General features: G+C 38.4%; 2 protein-coding genes across 2 annotated transcripts; one reads left to right on the top strand and one right to left on the bottom strand.

Annotated features, from left to right (window-relative positions):
• The first annotated feature begins 2,063 nt into the window (after positions 1-2,063).
• LOC133877834 (fasciclin-like arabinogalactan protein 16) lies at positions 2,064-6,654 on the top strand. The gene is made up of 3 exons (XM_062316260.1): positions 2,064-3,499; positions 6,038-6,160; positions 6,405-6,654. Exons 1-2 carry the CDS (start codon positions 2,185-2,187, stop codon positions 6,109-6,111), a joined length of 1,389 nt encoding a protein of 462 aa, XP_062172244.1. The 5' UTR covers positions 2,064-2,184; the 3' UTR covers positions 6,112-6,160; positions 6,405-6,654.
• A 3,495-nt stretch (positions 6,655-10,149) lies between these two features.
• LOC133878410 (succinate dehydrogenase subunit 6, mitochondrial) lies at positions 10,150-13,637 on the bottom strand. The gene is made up of 3 exons (XM_062316963.1): positions 13,351-13,637; positions 10,938-11,040; positions 10,150-10,483 (listed from the first exon to the last, which is right to left on the bottom strand). Exons 1-3 carry the CDS (start codon positions 13,537-13,539, stop codon positions 10,329-10,331), a joined length of 447 nt encoding a protein of 148 aa, XP_062172947.1. The 5' UTR covers positions 13,540-13,637; the 3' UTR covers positions 10,150-10,328.
• Between the last annotated feature and the right edge of the window lie 11,866 nt (positions 13,638-25,503).

Here is a 25,503-nt window from a genome sequence, read left to right as displayed (position 1 = left end):
TAAGTAATGTGGACTGGATTAAACATTTTGTCATATGTATAAATTTAAGTGTACCTAGCAGGCCAATCAATGTGTTTTGTGATAATAAGTATGTTATATCGTTAATAAAAAGTGAAGCACATAACTAGAAGGGAAAACACATTGATTTGAATTATCATCATATTCAAGATATAGTGGAGAGAGGTGAAATTAAAGTTGAATTTATTCCCTTATTGAGATGGTGGTCAATCCTATGACCAAGGGAATGTCTTTGGATAAATTCAGAGAGTGTGTAGCGGTAATGAGATTAAGAAACGCCTAGGTGACAACTAAATGGGTTAGCAAATAGTCTAAAGGATTTGGAGACACTTAGATGAACGATACGACTATGCACTTTCTCCTAATGATGACATAATTGGTCGGTTAAAGGCAGATGACATGCACTCATGAGGTACGCATATTAAAACTCACATAAATGTGGAGTCTAGTAAGAGACATGATGTCGAGACTAAGTGCTATTTATGTTGCTAGAGTGTAAAAGACACGGATAAGGTTTACCAAGAAAAATCTCAAGAATAATGGCTTTAGAGGAAGTAATTAATCAAATATTTGATGCAGATCAACACATGAACTTGTGTATAGCTGAAGTTGTCAATTGTGGTGGACTATATTCCTAACCACAGAGAATTGATTCCATTCACTTGGAACACATCTAAACAAAGTCATGTCTAGTACGCTATTAGTGTGAGAGCATATAATAAAGGGTGCGGTCAAATAAGATAGTGATAAAGTGTGTACACACATAAGCTAATCACGATTTGACGCTAATTTGTGGTGGTTCATAAATGAGAGTTAACATGAAAGATTTATTATTACTAAGTAATCATTCTCAACTAAATTTATCACCTAAAGTTATAATGTGATCACACCATAATAAGTGTGGTCATCCCGACCCTTAATCTTCTCCATAGAGGTTACAAGAGAAATGATCCAACTCTTCATGAAGAGGGAAGAGTTGCCTGATTGTCTATATAATAATAGGGAGTTGGAAAAAGGAATCCTCCAATTTATTCTCTCAACTTTTTTTCCTTAGCTTTGCTCCAAATTTCAACCCTAACCGAAATATTCTTTTCCAAACACTTATATGTTAGTTTTTATTTAGAGTTGTTACATGTGTTGAAATCATTTATTGAGCTTTAGCTTTTAAGATCACCGACACACACACACACGTATAAAGAAAAGAAGTCAAAACCCAAATTTTATTCAACACGAGGAACATTCTCAACCTAATGCCTACACCTTAACGTAAATCCAATAACCTAACCTAACTCAAAAAATAAACTAACCTAACTCTAAAAGAAGTTTCTTTATTATTTTACCGTTAAAGTTAATAATTTTTTATTTGTTACGTGTGTTTTAGTTGATATGTCAGAGTCTATCTCAGCAACGTGAAAAAATATGATTTTTATTTTTAGAGTTAGGATTTTTATTTTTTATTTTTTATGAATTATTTGACGCTTAATGATATGGCATTAATATGAATGTTAGCGTGTCAATTGAGATATACGTAATGTATGACAAACTATTTATTTTGACAAAAAGGTAATAGATAAACCTATTTAAAATTCGGACTAAATCTAAGAATTATATTCTTGAAATTAAAAACAAAAAGAAATAAATTCAAATAAAATAAAAATTAAGGGTTAAATTGCAATACCGTATTCGTCTGTCCTGTGGGCTGTGGTGTCGTTTCCACGTATTGGCGGCAAGCGGCTTTTGGAAACGACAGTCAAAGCGGGAAGGGAGTCAAAGACTATATGCTGGGCAGTGGGCAGCCAGGCAGGCAGGTGTTTGGTAAGGTAAAGGCATAAAGGCTTCCAAGCCACTTTCATAAGCCTCCACTTCAGCTCAGCTGCTGGACCCTACTTCCAGCCTGTCCGAACCCACCCTTAAGTCCCACGTGTACAATTTAACTCAACCGACACCCTCCCCTCACTCTTACCAAATCCAGCAAAACCATTAACACACAACAATACACTTAACACTTAAACAGTAAAAACAAAAACATAAACAAAAAATAAACAAGCACAAAACCCAAAACGCAACCACATAAACTATATCACACACGACCCACTACTCTCATTCGCTCTCTCTCTCTCTCTCTCTCTTTCTCTGTGTCTGAATCCACCGCATTTGTCGGTGGCCATGGATTTTCTCATCTGTGGTGTCTCAAAGCTAGTGTCTATATCTTATCTTTGTCTCTTCGCCGGAATATGCCTTGCATTGCCTGAATCTTCCAACAACAGGTCGTCCTCTGGGTCGGGCACCGGCCAGATAAGCTCCAACTCGGTCCTGGTGGCTCTGCTGGACTCGCATTACACGGAAGTGGCCGAGCTGGTGGAGAAGGCTTTGCTCTTGCAGACGCTGGAAGAGACTGTCGGGAAGCACAACATCACCATCTTCGCTCCCAGGAACGATGCGCTAGAGCGCGATCTCGACCCGGAGTTCAAGCGGTTCTTGCTGGAGCCCGGCAATCTCAAGTCGCTCCAGAAGCTCTTGATGTTCCACATAATCCCCACCCGGATCAGATCCGACCATTGGCCGAGCGAGTCAGAGACCCGGAAGCACCGAACTCTCTCCAACGAGCATCTCCACCTGGCGCGTCCAGGCGGGGAGAGAACTGTGGATCGCGCCAAGGTGATCCACCCGGATTCGGTGACCCGACCCGACGGCGTGATCCACGGAATCGAACGGCTCCTGATTCCCCAGTCCGTCCAGGACGACTTCAACAACCGCCGGAGCCTCCGTTCCATCTCCGCCATCAAACCCGAGGGAGCCCCCGAAGTCGACCCCAGGACGCATCGCCTGAAAAAACCGGCACCGCCGGCCAAACCCGGTTCTCCGCCGGTTCTTCCGATCTACGACGCTTTGGCGCCCGGACCTTCGCTGGCTCCGGCACCGGCACCGGGACCCGGCGGGCCTCACCACCACTTCAACGGAGAGGCCCAGGTCAAGGACTTCATCCAGACCCTCCTACACTACGGTGGGTACAACGAGATGGCCGATATTTTGGTGAACCTGACCTCCTTGGCCACCGAGATGGGCCGGTTGGTCTCGGAGGGGTACGTGCTGACTGTTCTGGCGCCAAACGACGAGGCCATGGCTAAGCTGACGACGGACCAGCTGAGCGAACCGGGCGCACCGGAGCAGATAATGTACTACCACCTGATACCGGAGTACCAAACGGAGGAGAGCATGTACAATGCAGTGAGGAGGTTCGGGAAGGTGAAGTACGATACGCTGCGTTTGCCGAATAAGGTGGTGGCCCAGGAGGCAGACGGGTCGGTCAAGTTCGGGCAGGGTGACGGGTCGGCGTACTTGTTCGACCCGGATATCTACACGGACGGTCGGATCTCGGTGCAGGGGATCGATGGGGTTTTGTTCCCGCCGGAGGAGGTGGAGCTCAAGACGGAGGTGAAGACGAGTCAGCCCACCAAGGCTGTGGCCAAACCCAGGAGAGGTATGTAAATTATTTTACATTTTTATTTATTTATTCATGCTACTTTTTGTTTTAATTTTTTTAATTTTTTAATTTTTTTTGGTTACAAATTGGTAATGACTCTGCTTTTTAATTCTTTTTGTTTTTTAAATTGATTTTTGTTATATTTAGTGCGTATGCTTTATTTTTATTTGATTATTATTATTATTATTATTATTTTGCTTATAATTTCGCTAATATTTATCTGTGACGGTGGGATTTCGGGGAGTTTCTGGTACTCGGCTGTGGATTGGAGGTTTTCATGAGTCTGTGATGAGAGGGTTTTTTGTTTTTTTAAAAGCCTAGGTGTAGTTAGGCGTGGCAATATGTCAACGTGAGTCGTGATCGGGTCGTTTTAAAGTATGAGGATAAAGGCGTAAGACTATATAAGTAAATTTTAATCCGATCCATTTAATTAAACATGTTAAGACTCTTTAATTTTAACTCGCTAATTTTGTGTTGAATTTGTATCGAGTTTGCGGGTTAGTGACTCGCGTAAAAAATAGCCAACCTTTATGTAGTGTGTCGGGTTTGGGTATGAAGCATAAGTCTAAGACTTTATATAGGTTATAACTTTAAGCCGATTTATTTAATTAAACATGTCAGATTTATCAACCTCAATTTACTAATTTCGTGTCGGATTGGCGGGTGAGGTGAAAAATTGTGGTCTACGCGTAGTGCTGAAGTAAAATTTACTCGTTGCTATTGTGTAAAAACTAAAAAAGGGAAAGCAAAGGGTGAAAATGACAATGAGGGTGTTAAACGTGATCTTTGCTTTTGAAGAAGGGGAAGTGTGTGGAGCCCTAGGTGTCTTCGACTGGGAGTTTGGAATCAGAGTGTGGAATTTTTGTGGAGTATAAAACTTAATGTTTTCTTATACATTATTATTAGATTGATATTTTTGCAAAAATAAAAAATAAATAAAAAAATTTTGCTAACCAACTTGGATATTAAAGAAGCCTAATTAATGTCAAATCTGATAATCAAATACATTATTATGTGCTTCTCATGCTCCTTGAGTGTTGTTTGGCAATTAGCATCATCATCAATTCTAATGTAAAACTCTTCAGTCTCTTTGAAAGGTATTGAAAATTCACAGTCACTCTCCTGTTTGCAGTAAAAATAATTTCTCAAATTTGTGGTGTGACTTTATGCCCTTAATGAAATATAATTACTATTATTATTGGCTACCCCTTTTGGGTGAAATACTATTAGGTTTTGTTTGTAATGTTTTCATTTGAAAAAGTGTTTTGACGTGATATAAAGGTAAAAATTGTTATTGTTTTTGGATTGTTTAATAATGTTTTTGTTTTGAAAAGAGAAAACGAAAGATAGAAAGCAAGAATTTTAAGGGCATATTTGGGTGAGAATTTTTTTTTTAAATACTGTTTTTCAAATATCAAATTATACTAAGATTTTATTCAACTTTTTCTAATTTTGTTTCAGGTTTTTTAAATCATCCAAACATACTTTTTTTTTTTAAAAAAATTCTCTTAGTATTCGCAATTTTTCAAAAAAATCGCATACCCAAACGAACCCTTTAACAAATGGAACTACAACCAAGTAGAGATTTTGACTTTGTCAAAAAGCCCAAAACAAGAAGAAAAAAAAAAGTAAGTAAAAAAAAAAAATTGGCTTTTACAGTGGGCTAAGGGATGAGCGAGGAAAGGGGACCGAATAATTGGGTGCTGTTATTATAACTCTATAAGTTTTATAATAGGACAGGAGACAGAAATTTCATACAAAATAGGAAATTTCTGTCTATAGGACATGGCATTTAATCAAGAAAACATCAGAACATACAGTTGGTGGTGATCATAATGGCATTTTGTCCTTTTGGTATCTTTCGTTGTTCCTTATTTTTATCAGCCAACAACTTTTGTACGACATGACCATGTGTGCTTGTGGATTGATCCAAAAGAGTAATAATATTTACACCCTCTCTTTTACTTAACATCTAAGCCTTTTCTAGCTTCTACTTTATTCTAATCTAATAGTCCTGCTTTTATCTTTTTGCTTTCATTTCCATGCACTTTGTTTGTGTTGTGTGTGGTGGTTGTCACATAATAAATACTATTGAGACAGATAGAGAACAAAAGTTAGGCATAGGTTTGGAGATGCATCCAAAGACTTAAACCCTAAGGCAAATTTGATCAAAGTTGGGGAGTTAGATATATTCAAATATGAAAGACAACCCCCTAAAGCAAAGAGCTTTCCAACACGACCGTGCATGATCGATGATGCTGCCCGGTTGGCGTGGGCAACCTCGTTATACCTAAAAGCATTATGTCTAGCTAAAAGAAGTTGTGCAACTTTATTTAAAACATGCCATGTCAATCGATGTGAAATGAGTGTCGTTTAATTAATTGTATCTCGGTGAAGTTAATCATTTATATTTGGTTGTTTTGTTAATTTTATTTTTATTGTTAGTATAGGAAATTAGGAGTAGTTGGGTACACATCAACATCTTTTTCCTTTAAGTTGTGCATAAATCTCATGATTGGTGAATATATATGGCAGGGAAATTGATGGAGGTAGCATGCCGAATGCTTGGAACCTTTGGACAGGATTCTCGATTTACTACTTGCCAATAAAATATGCCCTCCACTACTTTGGCTAACAGGAACAAAAGAAGAGATAAAGGTTCTAACTTCTCTCTTTCTTTTTTTCTTTCTTTTTTAATATTTGTGAGATGACCTACGAACTCAATACGAAATTAATGAGTTTTGTATAATTGGGTTCGGGTTAATTTGGGTTGAGCTGAATTAACCCGTTTAATAAACCGTCAATCCCGGAAACTTCCCAAATTTTGTTAAATCCATTATATTATTATTCAGAACTTGAATTAATATGTGCATTAAACAGAAATTGCATTTTATTGATGCAGATGCAACAAGGTTCATAGAAATGCAAAGGGTGTGAAAGTCATGGAGGAATGTGAAGGAACCTCATGAAGATGTTTTTTCTTCTTCCCTTTTTTTTTTTTTTTTTTTTTTTTTTGTGGGGGTTTATTTTAATGTGGGTTTTGTTTTGGTCTCTCAAGGGATAAAAAGAGTTAATCTAGTATTATATATACTATATATAGTACATAATGTATCTTATTTTTATTCATAAAATTGTTAGGAGGTTGGGGTTTATGCTGTGTGTTGAATAAACATTTAAACAGAGAAAATGTGAAATACAATAAAAATGATTCTTTTCTGTAATAATATGTCCATCCATGGAATGGAAGAAACTCATTGCTTTCCTTTTTCCTTTATTTTTTTTTTGTTTTTAATTATTATTATTATTATTATTATTATTATTAAATACTTTTTCCCCATTAAAGTTGCTTTCTTGCACATGCCTTACACTTCAGGCAGACCTGGTGGTAAAGTAGGTGAGGTGGCAAAAACTGGCATTGTGATTTGTGGGCCGGCCTAATTTCTTTATATTTTTGTATGCTTGAGATGCTTCCTGTTCAGTTAACCTGATTAAATTTTTAGGGGTGAATATTTATTTGTCTTTAATATATAAAATTTAAGTTTGGTCCTTCAAAGTTTAGAAAATTATTATAATAAAGTTCTCAAATAATTTACAAAGTGGCAATGAAGTCAATTTGTTCAAGTACTTGAAATGGTCTAAAGAATTTAGATGCCAGTTTGAGATTTTTGCCAAGGGCTAATGAGGTCTGTTGTTTGGAAGATCACTCTTGGCAGCTTTTTTTAAAGCTCGTTACCTTCTTTAAATATATAAATAAAAAAAAATTAAAAAATACAAATCACAAAAAAAACTTCGGTGCTACCAAATGGGTAGTACTTCGTATCTATTATTTTAATATAAAATATTTCTCTTGTCTTTTTGCCTTTCTTTGAAGACTGCTTAGATTTTGTTAAAAAAAAAAATGAGGTAGGTAGAAATTTATTTAATGATATAAAAAAAAAATTATTGTAGAACGTATTTGCATCGGATAAAAAGAAAGAAAGTATTTTTATAAGAAAATAACAATAATAATAATAAAAAGTAAATCACATGCAACAGTTTGTAAGAGGCCATGTGGAGCAACAGTTTGTTTTTTTTGTTTTTTGTTTTGTTTTTGGGCAAATATCACATGCAACTCTATGTATTTGCATATGTCACCTTCCTACCTCACCAACAAAAAGAAATCCCACCTTTTTTTCTTTTTTTCTTCTTTTTTTTTTTTTAATACAACAGTAACCGATCACAACAAAAAATAAAAAAGCACAAACACAACAGGGCCTGAGCAACTTAAAATTTAAACTATAAACGTAAGTACGCGGGAGCAATGCTTCCGAAGATGCGAGCCCTTTGACTCGAGGCACGGATGTCACAAAATCGGGGTCACCAATGAAGGTGATATCACAAGTGTATTGAGTCAGAATGACTCAATCACCAAAATATGGGTGAACATGGGGAGAGAGAAACAACAAATAAGCTCAAAAAAACAATAAAATAAACAGCTGAGGTCCAGAGGAAGGAAGGGTGGGAGCCTTCCACGACTAAGCGTGGGGCACACGCGCCACCAAGGGGAGGCCTCTCAGCAGCCAGATTCGCCGGCAAAGCGCAGAAACACCGAAGGCGGTCGAGGTGGAAAGCGGGGAGAGCAAACATGATATCCACGCGCTGAAGAGAGCAGAGAGCTCTCAGGAGCGTGTGCCACGCGTGAGGAAGCAAGTGCTAGCGGAGTGAACGGCGACAGTCGGTGGAATCCGGAGATGCGGTGAACCCGTTGGTAAGGTGCGTGTCTTGTAATTGTTGTTGGAGGAGAGTAGATCTAGATCCGAAAAATTTAAACGAAACCCCTTGCCAAAAATTACAAAAAAACTCGGTAGAAGGTAGAGGAAAGAATCATGAATAGCTGGTGTATAGACTCGAGACACGAAAAAACAAGATAGGTGGGTAGATGGAGCTTATGCCTTATCTCCAAAGGCCTGAAAAACTGTAAAGTTGCTAGATGGGTGAAGAGATAGATGATGGAAAGTGAGAAGGTGGTTGTGTGTGGGGGTTGAACGAGTAGGTATGAAAACGGAGTTGGGTGGTGGGGAGGGAAGCACCCATGGCGGTTTGCACAGTAAAAATATCAGGGAATGTGATAGAGGAGAGAGAATGGAGCCTTTTTTTTTGGGTTAGCTGCAAGTCCGCTCCTGCCTATAAAAGAAAAAAAAAAAAAAAGAAAAAAAAAAGAAAAAAAAAGTCCCACTTGTTTCATCGTTATTGGTACTCCCGAACATCCCGCAATTGGACTGTTATGGATTTACCAACAAGGCTGTCCTCTTTGTAATGTCACTGTCCATCCAACAATGTATAATTTAGGCACAACAAGGTCGGCTTGGCCGTCTAGTTGTTCATTGTTATCAGTTTTCTCAAAAAGAACACTTCATAGAGTTCTATAGATTCTTCTTCCCACACGCTACTCTATCAACAGAGCACAACTACTTTGCTACCATGGCGTGGAGAGGAGCATGTGGAGGAAGACATGGAATTAGTGACGATGAGGCAACATGTGATGAGAAACTAGAGGCATGTTTGGCGTTTGCAGTGAATGGATGATCGATTTGAGCAGTTTAGTTATTGATTTGATGCACTGGCTAATCAACTCGCCACCTTAGTTGTTGCCAACGAGTGTCGCCGACATCAAAATTCGCGTTCTGCAGAGGATGATGATGAGGATAGTGTTGGTAAAGAACCCGTCAACCCTTTTGTGGACCTTGGAAAGAAGTGAACGTGCCTTGGTGCCAAACAACGCTAGGAGATGGATGGCGAGTTTCGAGCTCGACATACTGAAGTTTCAGGGTTGTTTGCAGCCTGGAGAATTCCTGGATTGGGTTGCCGCTGTGGATGAGATATTAGATTTCAATGAGATCCCTAACAATAGGAGAGTTACCCTGGTGGCTACCAAGTTTAGAGAGACGAGTCGTTGCGTGGTGGCATCACTTGAAGTATAGTCCACCAAGGCAAGTCGAAGATCAACAATTGCGAGAAATTGTTGAAGCACATGAGAGCGGCGTTCTTTTCCCACAATTATGCAAGGATGATGTATCAGCAACTTCATAATATCAGATGCCGCTGTGGATGAGATATTAGATTTCAATGAGATCCCTAACAATAGGAGAGTTACCCTGGTGGCTACCAAGTTTAGAGAGACGAGTCGTTGCGTGGTGGCATCACTTGAAGTATAGTCCACCAAGGCAAGTCGAAGATCAACAATTGCGAGAAATTGTTGAAGCACATGAGAGCGGCGTTCTTTTCCCACAATTATGCAAGGATGATGTATCAGCAACTTCATAATATCAGACAAGAAACACAATTGAAACGATGACCACAGTGCAGAGTTCTATAGCAATCAGAAATGAAAAATGCTTAGAATGCATGATTGGCATGGCCGCTTGAGAATGAAACTGATGTATCAATATTAGTGTAATACAAGAGTTTAGTTTAGTGCTCTGGCATTTTTGCTGCTTTGTTTATCAGGAAAATAATAGATATGGCAAAATATTGCATTTATCAAGTGGGGCACTACAATGGAAGTGGTTCAAACACCCCCAAACCGATCACTTGGGGTGATCGAACCACCCCATGCCATAATTGGCCCGAGGGAGTGATAAAAAAATATTGCAATGGCAGAGGACTGATTATGTAATAGAAAAAAAGATGCAATTAACTGTATTTCGAAAGAGAAAAGATGAAATGCCTCACTTGAAAAGCAAAGGTACTTGGATTCAACCATTACATTTGTAAGACTGGGTGAACTTGGATTCTTATTGTAGAAATGGAAACAAAGTTGGAAGTGCACCCTCCATGGCATGTTCAGTTAAGACCGTCCCACACTCTTGTTTTGCCACCACTCCATAAACTTAGCCTGCGCAGCCAAGGTGTCCAGCCTGTAAAGTTGCAACCAGTGGTTTGCAGCTTCCTGTCCAAATGTCCAACCAAACACACCTCCCGCTAGAAAGGACAGCCCAGCACCTGTCAAATATAAGATGGATAAGAACCTTAAAACCTCCACAGATAACAACACAAATCCCCTTATGTCTAACCCAAAACAGAGCTTTTAAATAAACAGTTTATTCATTCTTTCCATATTCTTCTATCAAGAACCTTTTGTGTAATCTTATGATTCCTAAAGTAGGATTTAGTGAAACATGACAATGAAAAAGCAGTGAAGTAGATGCTGGTGGATAAAGGCAAAAGCAATAGCTTACATGGCTGAACTTCAAAACAAAAAATAAGAGAAAATTGAAGAGACAAGCAAATTATTCTTTTTCAGAGCCTCAGACGCTTTAAGCCACTAAAATCCCTGAATTATTACAGTAATTAGATCTCACACACTCAAAAAATAAAAAAAAACACTCAGCACTAAGCAGTACTTTGGGGGTAATAAGGTACAACAGCTATTAGAAAGAAGAGTCAGAAGAGGTACCATGTACGCTCCTTGAATATTTCCAGGCAACACCTGCAGTAGACACTGCTCCAATAACACTTCCTGTGAGACCAAAGTTCACTGCTTCCCTAGCAGTTTTCAGCTGAAGGAAAGAAGTAAATCAAACATTTCACAGCAAACTAGTTTGCAGTACAAACACCATGGAACAATCATAACAGAACAAATATCATATTAGCACATTCCGGCCTTCTGGAGATTCAATGCCTAACAACCAATCACTCAAAGAAAATATAATAGACTCAACCAAATTCATAAGTCACTACTAACGTTCAGGGGGAAAATGTCACTAGCTAAGTGAACATTAACAAAGACCAGACCAAAAAATATTACCATATCACGGAAGGAGAAAAAAAGGAAAAAGGGCCCATTATATGCTATGTTGTCACTTTGTTTCCATCTGCTACGCACTTGATTTATGGTTGGTTGCCAAAGAACCAAATATAGAAAATCAAATATATTTTTTATTGTCGACGTCATTGATCAGCAGAGGATGCCCATATAACTGATAGAATATTTCTCCCACATAGTACACACCTTTAATCCTCCCTAGTTAAGAATTCTAAGATTGCTTTGTTATTTGAATATCATGGGTATACAAAAACTGCCAGTAGAGATCAATACCATAAACATATTAGTGTTGAGAGGTGAGGCAAAGTCCTACATGTCAGCCAATACAAGAATTCCCAAAGTTCCCTGAACAGTGTCAGAGAATTCCACGAAAGAACCAATCAGGGAAAGCAGGCAATCCAAATGTATTGACAAGAACAGAAAGGAGCAGGCATCCAGACACAACAGTCCTTTCCTTATTCTCCTACAACCAGAGCAGAATGAAGACAAACAGTAAAGTCCAGTGGTGTCACAGAGGCAAATAAGTTCACTAGTCTCCACTTTGATACAATTTAAAGTGTTAACAGTTCGAGCTTCATACATGAGCGACAGCATGATAACTTAAAATATTATTGCCCTTTTCAGTTCTACGGGGGCAAGCAAACCTATTTCAACCAAAAACCCAGTCAATATTGTTAGCATTTCAGATGTTGCACCACACTGACCCTATGGGAAAAGAACAATTACCATTCCAGCTTTTATTTCTAATTCTAAGCCCTACATGTCATCCCTCCCAGGTGGAATTCATAATTTTACCGGGTTATAGTTAAAAAATTAAAAACAGATGATATCCTCAGTCCTCTGGCACATGGTCATTGCCGCTGCTTTTGAGAATTAACTTAAATAACTGAAGACAAGATGGAGAGAAGGGGAGAAGAGATGGGTCAAGTCGCAAGGTGCTCTAAAGTAATGGAATGAGGTGCATGGTTAAAGTAATGGATCACATCTTTTGCAGATACGAAGAAAATCACACTAGCATAAGCAAGAGTAATTAACATATCTATAGTGGCTCACAGGCACCAGGATCAGACAAATCTATCTCCCACTATTCTTATTTCACTCTTTCACTCATCTTCTGATCTCTGACCTCACATAATACTCGTAATCAAAGTCTACGAGACCCGAGCTCGTAGATATAACACAAAACAAATATCTTGCCTTTTTTTATCAACTTAGATGCCCTTATATCTATTAAACCCCTTTGCTGTTGGAAACAAAATAGACTCATTTCAGGTCCAATCTAAAGACTCAATGGAGTCATTCATCTTCCCTAAGCCATCCACATATCCACGGATCTACCAAGTATTAATACTAAAACCTGACTGGGCACTAATTACAAACACTTCAAGATGACATGAGTCAAAAGCCATTTAGGTACCAGGAGCAACATCAGAACCAGATTTACCACTCATTATAAACCAAAATTACATCAAAGTAAAGGTAAAATGAAACAAAATCCAGAAACATACTAACTCTTCTTATTCTGTGATCAACCAAGTAACCAAAACCCACTATAATGAGAAAGAATAGAAAATACCAAAATAAACATCTCCCACAAAATACCCAACAAAGATCACTAAATATACAAAAATCTATCCATCACCATCAGATATGGAAAAGGACGAATAACATGAAAAAAAAAAAAATGTAAAGCATAAAATGAAGAGGAAAAAACCAAAAATAAGACCGACCCACAAGAATATTCTCTACTCAGAGCCAAAATCAATCAGAGATAATTAGAAAAGAACAGAATAGAAAACGGATTAAGAATGTGAAAAATAAATCAAACCCAGAATCAAATAAGCAATATCCAGATGAAGACCCTAAACAAAAGGCAAAAACAATTTAGAAAAACCAAAAAAAAAAAAAAAAAAGATTAATAGCGCAAGAAACAAAACAAAACGGATCCACAAAGTGAAACAAAACACCAAATCAAAGACAAGCCGAAATGTAAAATCCCAAAATAAAAAGAGAGTAATAGAGAGAGAGAGAGAGAGAGAGTTACAGTGGGGCCGTGAACAGGGTCCGAAGCAATGAACTCGTCGACATCGGAAGCGGACCATGAGGGGAGGGGCTTATCGATGAACCTGGAATAGTTGTCCAAGAACGAAAACCTCTCGGCCCAGAACTCCTTGTAGCCCTCCCAGTGCCTCCTCAGGAACGATTGCTGCGACGCTTCTGACGATTCCCCCATTTTCCTTCAATCCCACTGCTCCTAATTTTGCTCTTTCTCTATCTCTGGATTCCTCTCTTTTTCTCTGACGCTGATGGTGATGACTGCGCAGGAGGCTGCGATGTCTCTCTCCAGTGACCTTTTGTGCTGCCTTGTCCAATGACCAAACAAATTCCACCACGTGGACTGTTAGTGGTATTTCCCACTTTTTTCATTATTCAATTACTAATAAGATATGGATAAATTATAACTCGACTAATAATAATAATAATAATAATAATAAAAGCCACGTATCCACTTGTTATTCGAAGTAATTTTATAAAAGAATAACAATTAAAACCGATTAATTTTTATTTTTCCTTTGCTCAAGTATAACTTGAAATTATTCCTAAGAAGTAGCTTAATTAGATGGAGACCACGCCTCATAAAGCGGGTGCCACTAGTTCGAATCTCCCCTTCTTCCTCTTATGTGGACATGTCAAAAAAAAAAAGTGTTACTTGACACTTAGAAGAATTACATGACAACATTGACAAGGATATTTAGAGTTAATTTCCAAATAGACGAAAACATTTAGCATTGAATAATTGAATAATTCAAATGTCTCTCATAAAAAAGAAAAAAAGAAAAAAAAAAGAATATAATTCAAATATGAAAGCAAATTCTTCAAGTTGGATTGTATTTTCTCATGTTACTCTTAACCAACCATCTAATGACATATCTTCTGCCTCTCATAAAGACACGATGCTGCATCATGAAGATAAGATCATAATTGATAAGACCGGCCCATATGTTTTAGACCAATAAAAACATACAAGGAAACGTTACTACAGAAAACGCTGCATTTCAGATGTTACTACAATCCAGCTTTTGATTGTAAAATACATGCGTTACTCTATTCTTTGTATATATAGCAGTGTACTTGACAGTGTATCATCCTTGTCTTATATTCTTTCATAGTATCAAAGCTCTTAGCTTACGCATGAGATCCTTCTTCTGCTTCAATTTTTTTTTTTTTTTTTTTCCTCATGGCTTCATCCTCTAACTCCAAAATCATTGTCTTCAATCCACCATTGGTACCAGTATGGATTGCACCAACTACCCGACATGGAGTTTCCAATGTCACCCTATAATTTAGGGTTGTACAAGCGGTTGCGATTAGCGGTTATAGCATAACTGCCCAAGGCGATTATTGAATTTTAGCAACCGCTCTACCTAGGCGATTAACGATTATTTTATAAACGGCGGTTAGCGATTATTAAAACCTATAATCGGTGGTTGATAACCGCTATTTATATGTGGATTTTTGGGCCGGTTTTTGTGATTCTAATTATTTTTTTAGAAAGAAAAAAAAAAGACTTATCAAATAAGTAATCGAAAGAGTTGATCATGTCGTATCTATTGACAAATGTACTATAATCTTCAATTCCCTGTAAAATTAAAAAATATATACCAAGAAAAGTGTAAAGAATTATATATCCATATACATAAATGAACTTGAAAAAAGAAAACAGTATAAGTTGCATAACAAGCTTACCAATTTAAATACTCATTTGACCGATAAGATTTCCATCAAACTCCCTTAATTTGTTATCTTAAAGATGAACTGTAGGACCTTGGGAAAAATTGAATAAGGCACCAAAATCTTAGATTTAAAAGCTCAAAGGTAATGATTTAAACTTTTTGCAAATTTTAAGATATTGATAATAAATTGTGATTCCATGTATAATATTTGCTTGTTATCAAAAAGAGAATAAACTCCGCTCAAACATCTTTCAGTGATATGAGCTAAATCAAGGAATGATATTCTAAAAAAGAATAAGAAATTACAAAACTCAAAGTAAGAAGAAGGATCGTTACCCCCCTTCGCTACGCTTTTCCCCCTCGGAGGGATCCAGCGTATGCAGTAGGTATGTACCAAAAAGCACTTGATATTCGAGCGGTGTAACTGCCTTTCCCGCAACAGCGAGTCACCCGTAACAGGAAACCAATAGAATAGAACCAAAGGGCACAAGGACAGACAGAAATGGCAAGTCTACGCTTTCAATAGACCAAAATGGGCGACCGACCCTCCCTTATATTCTAAGAAATGGCAAGTCTACAAGTCTATCTATAATAGTGATAGTTTCTAGTCCATTCTATTTTCTATTGAGCCTCAAAGCGTGACGGGTGGACAATTTTAGAGCGAATGAAAGATTTTTTTTTTTAATAAAATTAAATACATTTTTGGGTATCGAAGTTATTTTTTATTATTAAGTATATAATATAAATATTTATATTATTTATGTATATAAAGGTAGGCTGTTAGCAGTTATTAACCGCATACCCATACCCCTAAAACCGCTAACCTCCTCGCCCTAGGCGGTTAGCAGTTAGCATAACCGGACGGTTATAACTGCTCTGTTTGTACAAGCCTACCCTATATTACAAAGTCATGATTTGCTGGGTTTCGTGGATGGTATGGAATCGTGCCCAACCAAATTTTTGACTGATACTGATGGCAATATTTCTACTGATCTTAATCCTAAGCATGTACTCTGGCTCAAAAAGGATCAGTTTGTCATGAGCTGGCTCATGTCTCTCTTATTGACAAGGTGTTATCCACCTTATATGGTTTGCAATCTGCAAGGCAGGTATGTGTATCTCTATCCAATCGGTATGCCTCCTAATCTCGCTCTCATGTTCTTCACCTCAAGCGACAATTGCAGAATCTGCACCAAGGTAGCAAATCTTGCACCGAGTATCTTTACGACACCAAACTTTGGGCTAATCAACCTAGTCGCTGTTGGCAAACCGGTTGAAGAAGATGGCCTCATCTCCGTTGTGATTGGCAGCCTAAATACTACATATATTACCTTTGTCAATACGTGTTTGTTTGCATTACATGGCTCTACCATGAGTTTTGAAGATTTTCAATCCAAGTTGTTATCCCATGAGATGTTGCTTGAGCAACAAAATCTATTGCACCTTCCTTTTGCTATGGTGGCTCGCAAGTCTCCATCTCATGGACCAAGGAAGTCCAAACTTCAATTCACTCCATGCCCACATAATAGTTCCTCCTCTCAACCCCATTTTTCCCCATGTCCACATCAATAAAAGCCCAGAATTTTGTTGCCCAACAACACTACTGTGGCTTAGCACAAGCCTGCTCCTCCCACCCAATTCAGTAGTGCTCCACGCAGTCCTTGTTAGATTTGTGGCAAACTTAGTCACAGGGCTCTTGATTGCTTCCACTAGATAGACTACAATTTTCAAGGGTGTCATCATCCTACCCAACTTGCAGTAATGGTAGCCCAAACTCATACCCTTCCTGCAAATGACCAATGGTATGCCAACAGTGGTGCTAACAACCATGTCACCAATGATGTTGCCAATTTCTCTCTTCATGAACCATATGGTGGTGATGATTTCGTCGCAATTGGTATTGGCTCTGGATTGCCTATTCAAAACATAGGTTCTCTTACACTCCAAACACCCTCATCTTCCTTAAATTTGAATCGGGTTCTTCATTGCCCCACAGCTATGGCCAATTTGCTTTCTATCAATTAATTTTGTTTAGATAACAATTGTTTCTTTATCCTAATCGATTCTCATTACTTTGTCAAGGACAACAAAACATGCATGACACTCCTAGAAGGTCTCAGTGTAATGACTTACTCCCAACGACACAATATTGTCTGCTTTGGACTTCCCCGAACCAAACTTTCTAGGAGGTCACCCATCCCAGTACTACTCTCGCAGAATCACCCTTAACTGCGGAATTCTGATAGGTTCATTGTCATCAAGGCGTTAAAACGAGTTGCGTTAAGAAGGATGCGAATATATATATAAGCACATTTCCATTCTCATACCTAAGCAATGTGGGACGTCACACTTAGTGAGGGTGGGCTCCATCCCATTCACATCAATAAATTTTTTGTCAATAAGTGACGTGCACATGTCGTTCTCTTTGGTGTCAAAACCTTTCTAGAAGTCAGGCATGCAAGGTTGGCTCATCCCTCCTCTCAAGTTACTAAGTGGGTCATCTCCTCTTTTCAACTTCCTGTGGATGAGTCTCTCAGTATTGATCATATTCGCTCTCATTGTCAACTAGTTAAGACAACAAAATTACCTTTTTCCAATTCCACTAGAATATCATCTTCTCTAGAACTTATTCACTCTGATGTATGGGTTTCTCCCATTGTTTCTCATTGTGGTCGTCGATATTATGTGATTTTTATTGATGATTACTCTTGATTTACATGGATGTATCCTATTTTTAATAAAAGTTATGTTTTTTCTTGCTTTGTGAAATTTAAGACTCTAGTGGAAAATCTCTTATCTTGCCGCATTAAACAATTTCAATATGATAATGGGGGTGAATGTGTCCAATAATTTATTCTTTTCTTACTACCAATGGAATTTTACATCGTCTCACGTGTCCTTATACCTCTCATCAAAATGGTGTTGCTGAGAGAAAACACCGACACATTATGGACATTGGATTGTCTCTCCTTGCCCAATCTCGCATTCCTTCTACCTTTTGAGTTGATGCCTTCCTCATTGCTATTTTTCTTATTAATCGTTTTCCTACTCATGTCTTATACAATGACTCTCCTTACAACAAATTATTTCAACGCTCCCCTGATTATTCTCACTTAAGGAGTTTTGGTTGTGTTTGTCATCCTCTACATAGTCCTTACTCTTCTCACAAACTTGCTTTTCGCAGCAAAATGTGTCTCTTTCTTAGTTATTCCTCTCATCACAATGGTTATCGTTGTTACGTTCCTATCTTAAAAAGAAAACCGTATGAATTGCGCCACGTCATCTTTGATGAAAAAAAAAAAAAAAAAAATCCGGTCTTCCCTCTACTGCATCAACGTCTCCTACACCCTTCAATTTTTCCTCACCTTCCAGTTTGACCATTCCAGCTGTCTGTGCGTCAGTTTCCACCTCATCCTCTGATTCTTTCTCTGCAATCTGCCTTTTAATCTCGTTCAATCCCCTGTTTGAAGTCCAAATCCCTCTCCAGCAATTTCGGTCTCTGACTCCTTTCCTTCACAATCATCTACTCCACATGAATCTCTTATTTCACGCACGGCTTCTTCCCCAACCCACTCAATGTCTTCTTCTCCTTAAATCACGATTGTCTCTTCACATCTTCCAACTGAGTCCATCCTTACGCCCACCTCCTCTATTTCATCTCCTTCACCCTCTCTCTCTCCCACTCGTATGCTCACCCGAGCCTAGACGGGTTCTCTTAAACCTAAAGCCTTTCTTGATTTCAAACTTTTCTATTCCTCCAAACACTCTCTTCACGCCTTTCACAGTGTTCTTCTTCCCCTCAAACCCACGTGTTACTCCCAAGTTGTTACCTTTACTTCGTGGCGCTAGGCCATGGACCACTAGATTAACGCTATGCTGTCCAACAAAACTTGGAGCTTGGTTCCACGGCCTATTCATCAGAAGGTTGTTCGCAACAAATGAGTTTACAAATTGAAGCAACGTGAAGATGACACCATTGATTGGTATAAAGCCCGATTGGTCGCCAAAGGTTTTGACCAGGTATGTGGTGTTGATTTTTCAGAGACTTTTTCTCTCGTTATCAAACCAGCTACGGTACGTGCCATTCTTGCTATTGCCCTTCACTTTGGTTGGCCTCTTCGGGCAATTAGATGTCTCCAACGCCTTTCTTCACGGTACTCTGTCTGAAGAAGTCTACATAGAGCAACCCTGGGGAATTATAGATCATCTTCTTCCAGACCATGTGTCTCGATTGCACAAATCCTCATATGGAAAATTAGGCACCGGGGGCTTGGTTCCATAGGTTATCAGTGCCTTCTTGATTTGAAATTCACTGCATCTTCTGTGGATACCACTGTTCACATATAATAAATCTAGAGTTCACATTTTCCTACTTGTATATCTTGATGATATCATTTTGACAGGGACCAATAGCTCGATTCTGGACTCTATCATCAAAGGACTTCATTTTGAATTTGCCTTGAAAGATCTTGGCCTTCTTGGGTATTTTCTTGGGATACAGGTTACATGGACAGCTCACAGTTTTCATCTTTGCCAGAGCAAATACATCCTGGATGTCCTTCATCATGCCTGTATGATAGGTGCTAAGCCTTATTCCGCTCCTTGTGTATCAGGGTGGCAAAATGTCTTCCAAATCTGGGGATCCTCTCTCTGATCTCAATGAATATCGTAGTATGGTTGGTGCCTTGTACTACTGTACTCTCACCAGGCCATAAATTGCATACTCTGTAAATCAGCTCTGTCAACATCTTCATGCTCCCATTACTGCTCATTGGTCCTCAACCAAACTTGTTCTTCGCTATCTCAAAGGAACTATGGACCATGGCCTCTGTTTCACACGTGGTTCCCTTGATTTTCATGCCTATAGTGATTCAGATTGGGCTGGTGACCCGGATGATCGTTGCTTCACCACGGGTTATGGTGTTTTCTTAGGATCGTGTCTCATTTCGTGGTGTGCAAAAAATAAGCCTATCGTCTCTTGCAGTAGCATCGAGGCTGAATATCAAGCTCTGGCTATGGTTGTGGCTGAACTTTATTGGTTGCCTATGTTATTCAAAGACCTACAACTTCCCATACTATCTCCTTCCATTATCTGGTGTGATAACATTGGGGCAATCACCTTGGCTTTCAATCCTGTCTTCCACACCCGTACCAAACATATTGAGGTTGATGTGCACTTCATTCGTGAAAAGGTGGCCAACAAAGATGTTTATTTGAAATTTATCTCTACTGTCGATCAAGTGGCAAACATCTTCACCAAAGGTCTTTCCTCTATCCATTTCAACTTCTTCAAAGACAAATTGATGGTCTGTCTCCCCCCATCAGCTTGAGGGGGGATGTTAACCAACCATCTAATGACATATCTTCTGTCTCTCATAAAGACACGATGCTACATCACGAAGACAAGATCATAACTAATAAGACCAGCCCATACGTTTTAGACCAATAAAGACATACAAGGAAACGTTACTACAAGAAACGCTACATTACAGACATTACTACAATGCAGCTTTAGATTGTACAATACAAATGTCACTCTATTCTATGTATACATGGCAGTGTACATGATAGTGTAATTTATTGAATATAAAAATCATCCTTGTCTGATAGTCTTTCAATTACACATCATTTTGTGTCCATCGGCTCATCCTTTTTACAAATCAATCATAACATTTGTGAGTTGATTTGCAAAAAAAGTACAATTTTGTATAACGAATAACAAAAAAGATGATTTTGCGTTTTTCTTTTCTATTATATACGGGACAGTGGCCACTGATCCTTTGAATTGTTGACATTGTAAATATGTAATTGGTCCGGAGATCAGACAGATTAGACACAAGATGGGACCATATGGTCTATGTTAATGCTTCATCGTAACACTTTGTTCTTCTTTCCAATTTTCAATGATTAAAATTCCTAAGTTAGAGTTGGTGCGTATATCATTTTGCATGTAACAATAATAGTCATGAGGCCTTGTTGGAGATTGTTTTTTAGGAATGTTTTCTTAGCAAATTTTTTTTTTATTTTTTTTTTATTTTTTTTAAAAGCATTAGAAAATAATTTAAAAAACAAAATACTTACAATTACTTTCACCTTTATGTCACATAAAAACTCTTTTTTAAATAAAAAATAAAAAAAAAGCACCATATAAAAAGTTTTATCAAAAGAACCCTCATGGCTACTAACTAACACGACTACTGATTTTAATAATATATATGATGATGATGATGGTAAAATTAACAATTTATAAGTGAAAAAGAATAAACTTCCATCCAAATTTATATTTTTCTTTTTTATCTGTTTATCTTCAAGAGATTTCATCAAAACTCTTTTTTAAAATAACTAATTAGTAAATGAATAATAATAATAATAATAATAATAATAATAAAGATAAAGTTGAAGGTTGATGTTAAAATAGACATTGTGGGATGGTGGAAATCAAGAACACTCAAACACATTTCATACTGTGAAAAAGATATGTGGAATAATAATAATAATAAATACACTAAATTAATTTTTTATTCCTTTCACTTAAGAATAATGTCTAGAGTACATGAATATTTATAAGACAAACAATGCATTTAGTCTTGCAATATTCAATTTACTCTTTTAAAAAATATGTAACTCTCACACGACAAATAAATTTTGAATAACTCATATGCATGATAAATGTCAAGTAATTCCCAAAAAAATTATTCCATATGTTTAACAAATTTTATTTTCAAATTAACTTATAGGCCAAATAATCCTTTTAACTCTATGAATATAGAATAAATTATAAATGAACTTCTTAACTTGTGAAATATTTTATCCTTGTGAGGCTTGGTGAAAAAATTGGCAACTTGATCTTGTGATTTCATGAACTTTAATAGAATACCCACAGAAACCAAACCTATGCTGAATATTTTCCACTGTGCTCATCAAGGTGAGCGTTTATTGATATATATAGATGTACAGAAGTTTAGGATAGCTACAACTCTATCTCTAGGTTTGAATGCATTCCTCTCTAACCACAACCACTTGCTGGACCCTATCATCACAACATGTGTTTACTACAAACCCCAAACCAGGCCGTGTGAGTGATAGGTATTGTAGTGAGCCAATAATGCTTCTATATAGGGAAGGATCTTCCATGGGGTCACCTGTAAAAGCTGACAGAACCGAGGAGGATATAGGAGATGTGATCAGTTTGGCTTCCAACATGTTTGTTTTCTTTAATAAATCCAGAATATACCTTCATTGGGAGAGAAGTAGACCTGACTTGACTTTTAGAACTTCAACTCCAAGAAAGTAGGGAAGATCCCCCAAGTCCTTAACAGCAAAGTCGACACTAAGGAGCTGAAGAAGTTATGTAATTGCATCAGGTGCAGAACCGGTTATGATGATGTCATCGACATAGATGAGAAGGTACATGGTGATAGAGTTGTTGCTGTAAATGAATAATGAGGAATCTTCCTTTGATATGTGAAGCCAAAGTGAATTAGTTTTTCATTGAGCCTAGAAAACCAAGAGCGAGGAGCCTATTTTAAACTATATAAAGCCTTGTGGAGCTTGCATACATGTTGTGGGTAGCTGAGATTGATGAAATCGGGTGATTGTACCATGTGGACATCTTCGGATAGGAAACCATGAAGAAATGCATTTTGTATATCTATTTGCTTGAGAGGCCAACCTGCAAAATAGGAAATAGATAATACAATTTGGATGGTTGTAGGTTTAACAACTGGACTATAGGTCTCACAATAGTCAAGTCCATCTTGTTGGTGAAAGCCTTTGGCAACCAGCCTTGCCTTGTGACGTTCAACCGAGCCATCAACCTTCCGTTTGAGATTGAAAACCCATTTGCAGCCTACTATGTTAGTTGCTGTTTGTGGAGGAATAAGGGACCAAGTTTTGTTTTGAAGTAGGGCATTGAATTCCAATTGCATTGCAGCACCCCATTCTGGAATTAGGACTGCATTGAAGAAGCATGTAGGCTCCACTAGAGCTGAGTGAATCTTGGCCAGCAGTGCCCGAGGTATAGGGTACCTTATTGTGCCATTCGTGAGCTCTTGTTGTTGTACAATATTGTTGAGGGACCGTGTGCATAAGGTGAAATGCTAGTAGGAGTTGGAGCAGTGTTTGAACCTGAAATAGACACATTTGATTCTGCAGAAGAAGCATGGGACAAAGGAGAAGATGCTGGAATTGTATGTGAGGATGGGGATGGCAATGCGGATTGAGTATGAGGAGATGATGGAAGAAAAGAAGGAAGAACAGAGGCAGGAGAAGCATTTAGGGGCTCGGGTTGTGGTGTTGTAATAGCAAAAGGAAAACGATTTTCATGAAAAACCACATCTCTTGAGATGTACATGCGGCCAAACTTAATGTGATAACACTTGTAGCCTTTATGATTAGGACTATAATAGAGAAAGATGCACTCTTTGGAACGAAGTGAAAACTTGTGAGAATTAGAAGGACGTAGATTAGGGAAGCATGCACACCCAAAAATCTTTAGGAATGTGTAATCAGGTGTGCAGTTAAAAAGGGTTTGAAATGGAGATTTATTTTTCAGTAAGGGGGTGGGAGCCTATTGATGAGATAACAAGAGGTGAGACATGCCTCATCCCAAAAGGTTTTGGGAAAATTACTTTCAACTATAAGGGCTAAAGTAGTGTCAATGAGATGACAATGTTTTTTTTTTCAACACATCCTTGTTGTTGATATGTGTGAGGACATGAGAAACGATGGATTATGCCAATAGATTGGAAATAAGTGTTGAGCCTGCGATATTTGCCACCCCAATCAGTTTGAACACTTTTTATTTTTAAGTTTAGTAAGCGTTCAATCATAGCTTGAAACTTTAAAAAGATTGGTTTAACATCAGATTTTAATTGGATGGGATACACAAAGGCATCAATGAAAGAAACATAATAACGATTACCATTTATTGAAAGAGTTGGGAAAGGACCCCATACATCGGAATAAATCAAATCTAAAGGATTACATATGCGAGAAGTTGAAACTGGAAATGGCAATTGATGTCCTTTGGCCTATAGACAGGCAGTGCAAGGAGACGGGACCTTATTGGGGATGATTGGAAGCTGAAACATAGATAGGACTCTTTGGAGTGTGTGGAGAGCGGGATGACCTAAGCGCTTGTGCTAGTGATCGGTGGATTTGCGTTCATCTACAAGGGCTTGATTACTGATGGACGAGAAGGATGAAGGATGGAGTTGGTAAAGTCCATCCTTAAGAGGGTTGTGATGAAGAGTGATCCGGGATGGACAATCCTTAATCAAAAAATAAGTAGAGTGAAACTCAAAGAAGACATTATTATCACGAGCAAATTTATGAACCAAGAGTAGGTTTTTGCAAATGAGAGGAACAAGAAGGAGTTGAGTGAGAATATATTGACGACGAGTAAGAGTTAGAAGTGCATAACTAATGTGAGTGATAGGCAAACTTGTTCCATCACTTACACGGATCTGGTCCTATCCTTGATAGTCCTCAGTTGATAGGTTGAGGTGTTGGTGCTCACTAGTGACATGGTAAGTCGCCCCGGTATCGGGGTACCAATTTTCCTCAATTGGCAGGGCAGGAGAGGAGTAGTATGCTTGGGGATTCTGCTGATAGGCTTGCAGGTGTTGCTATTGGGAGTCGGAAGAGTGGACAGATTTGAACCTCGGTAGCACCAAGCAGTGGTGTAGCCAATTCCATCGCAAAATTGACATAAAGGCCAGGTAGAAGGAGGAGCATCATTGTTGAAGTAGGATCCTTAGCCATGGTTGCTAGAAGATGTGCCTCGGCCACGAAAATAGGTGCGTCCACCAAATGAAGAGCCTCTGCCACCACGGTATCATCTTCCTCTCAGCATGACAGCATGAGTGGTGTAATTGGCAAATGGCTGGGCAAGATCCAGGGCTAGAAATTGTTGCTCAATCCACATCTCATGAGCCAGGAGATGTCCATACAGCTCATCAAAGGATAAAGGGTCCGCCTAGGTTGTTACAGACGTAACAAATGGATCAAACTCGGTGCCAAGGCCTTTGTGAAGAAAGGAAACAACATCAAACTCATTGATAGGCTGTCCAGTAGCAGCCAAGGTGTCGCCCAAGTTTTTGATCGTCTGGAAATACTCAGTGATGGAGTTGTTTCCATTCTGGACAGAGGCAAGTTGAAAGTAAATCTGCATGACACGAGCCTTAGCTTGAGATGCGAACATGGAAATCAAGGTGGTCCACAAGGTGCTGGCTGTAGCAGAGTTGACTGCATGAATCACATATGGTTCAGTGAGGGTTGAAATGAGAATGCTGAGGATCATTTGATCCCGTTGACACCATGTAAGAAAATTAGGATTGATAATGGTAGCCAAAGTACCAGCAACAATGTTGGAATTCAGAATATGCTGGGTAGAAGGTTGAGAAGAACCATTCAGAAAGTTGTAAGCATCCTGCCTTTTGATGTAGGCAAGAATTTGAGTC

Source organism: Alnus glutinosa, chromosome 9, assembly GCF_958979055.1.
Source record: "Alnus glutinosa chromosome 9, dhAlnGlut1.1, whole genome shotgun sequence".
Taxonomy (NCBI): domain Eukaryota; kingdom Viridiplantae; phylum Streptophyta; class Magnoliopsida; order Fagales; family Betulaceae; genus Alnus; species Alnus glutinosa.
This window is presented reverse-complemented; position numbering and strand designations above follow the sequence as displayed.

Coding starts and splice junctions, on each gene's coding strand:
- LOC133877834 (XM_062316260.1), top strand. CDS start 2,185: ATGGATTTTCTCATCTGTGGTGTCTCAAAGCTAGTGTCTATATCTTAT. Junction 3,500..6,037: donor TGTGGCCAAACCCAGGAGAG/GTATGTAAATTA, acceptor TATATATGGCAG/GGAAATTGATGGAGGTAGCA.
- LOC133878410 (XM_062316963.1), bottom strand. CDS start 13,539: ATGGGGGAATCGTCAGAAGCGTCGCAGCAATCGTTCCTGAGGAGGCAC. Junction 11,041..13,350: donor ACCCTGTTCACGGCCCCACT/GTAACTCTCTCT, acceptor TCTTTCCTTCAG/CTGAAAACTGCTAGGGAAGC. Junction 10,484..10,937: donor ATATTCAAGGAGCGTACATG/GTACCTCTTCTG, acceptor TATATTTGACAG/GTGCTGGGCTGTCCTTTCTA.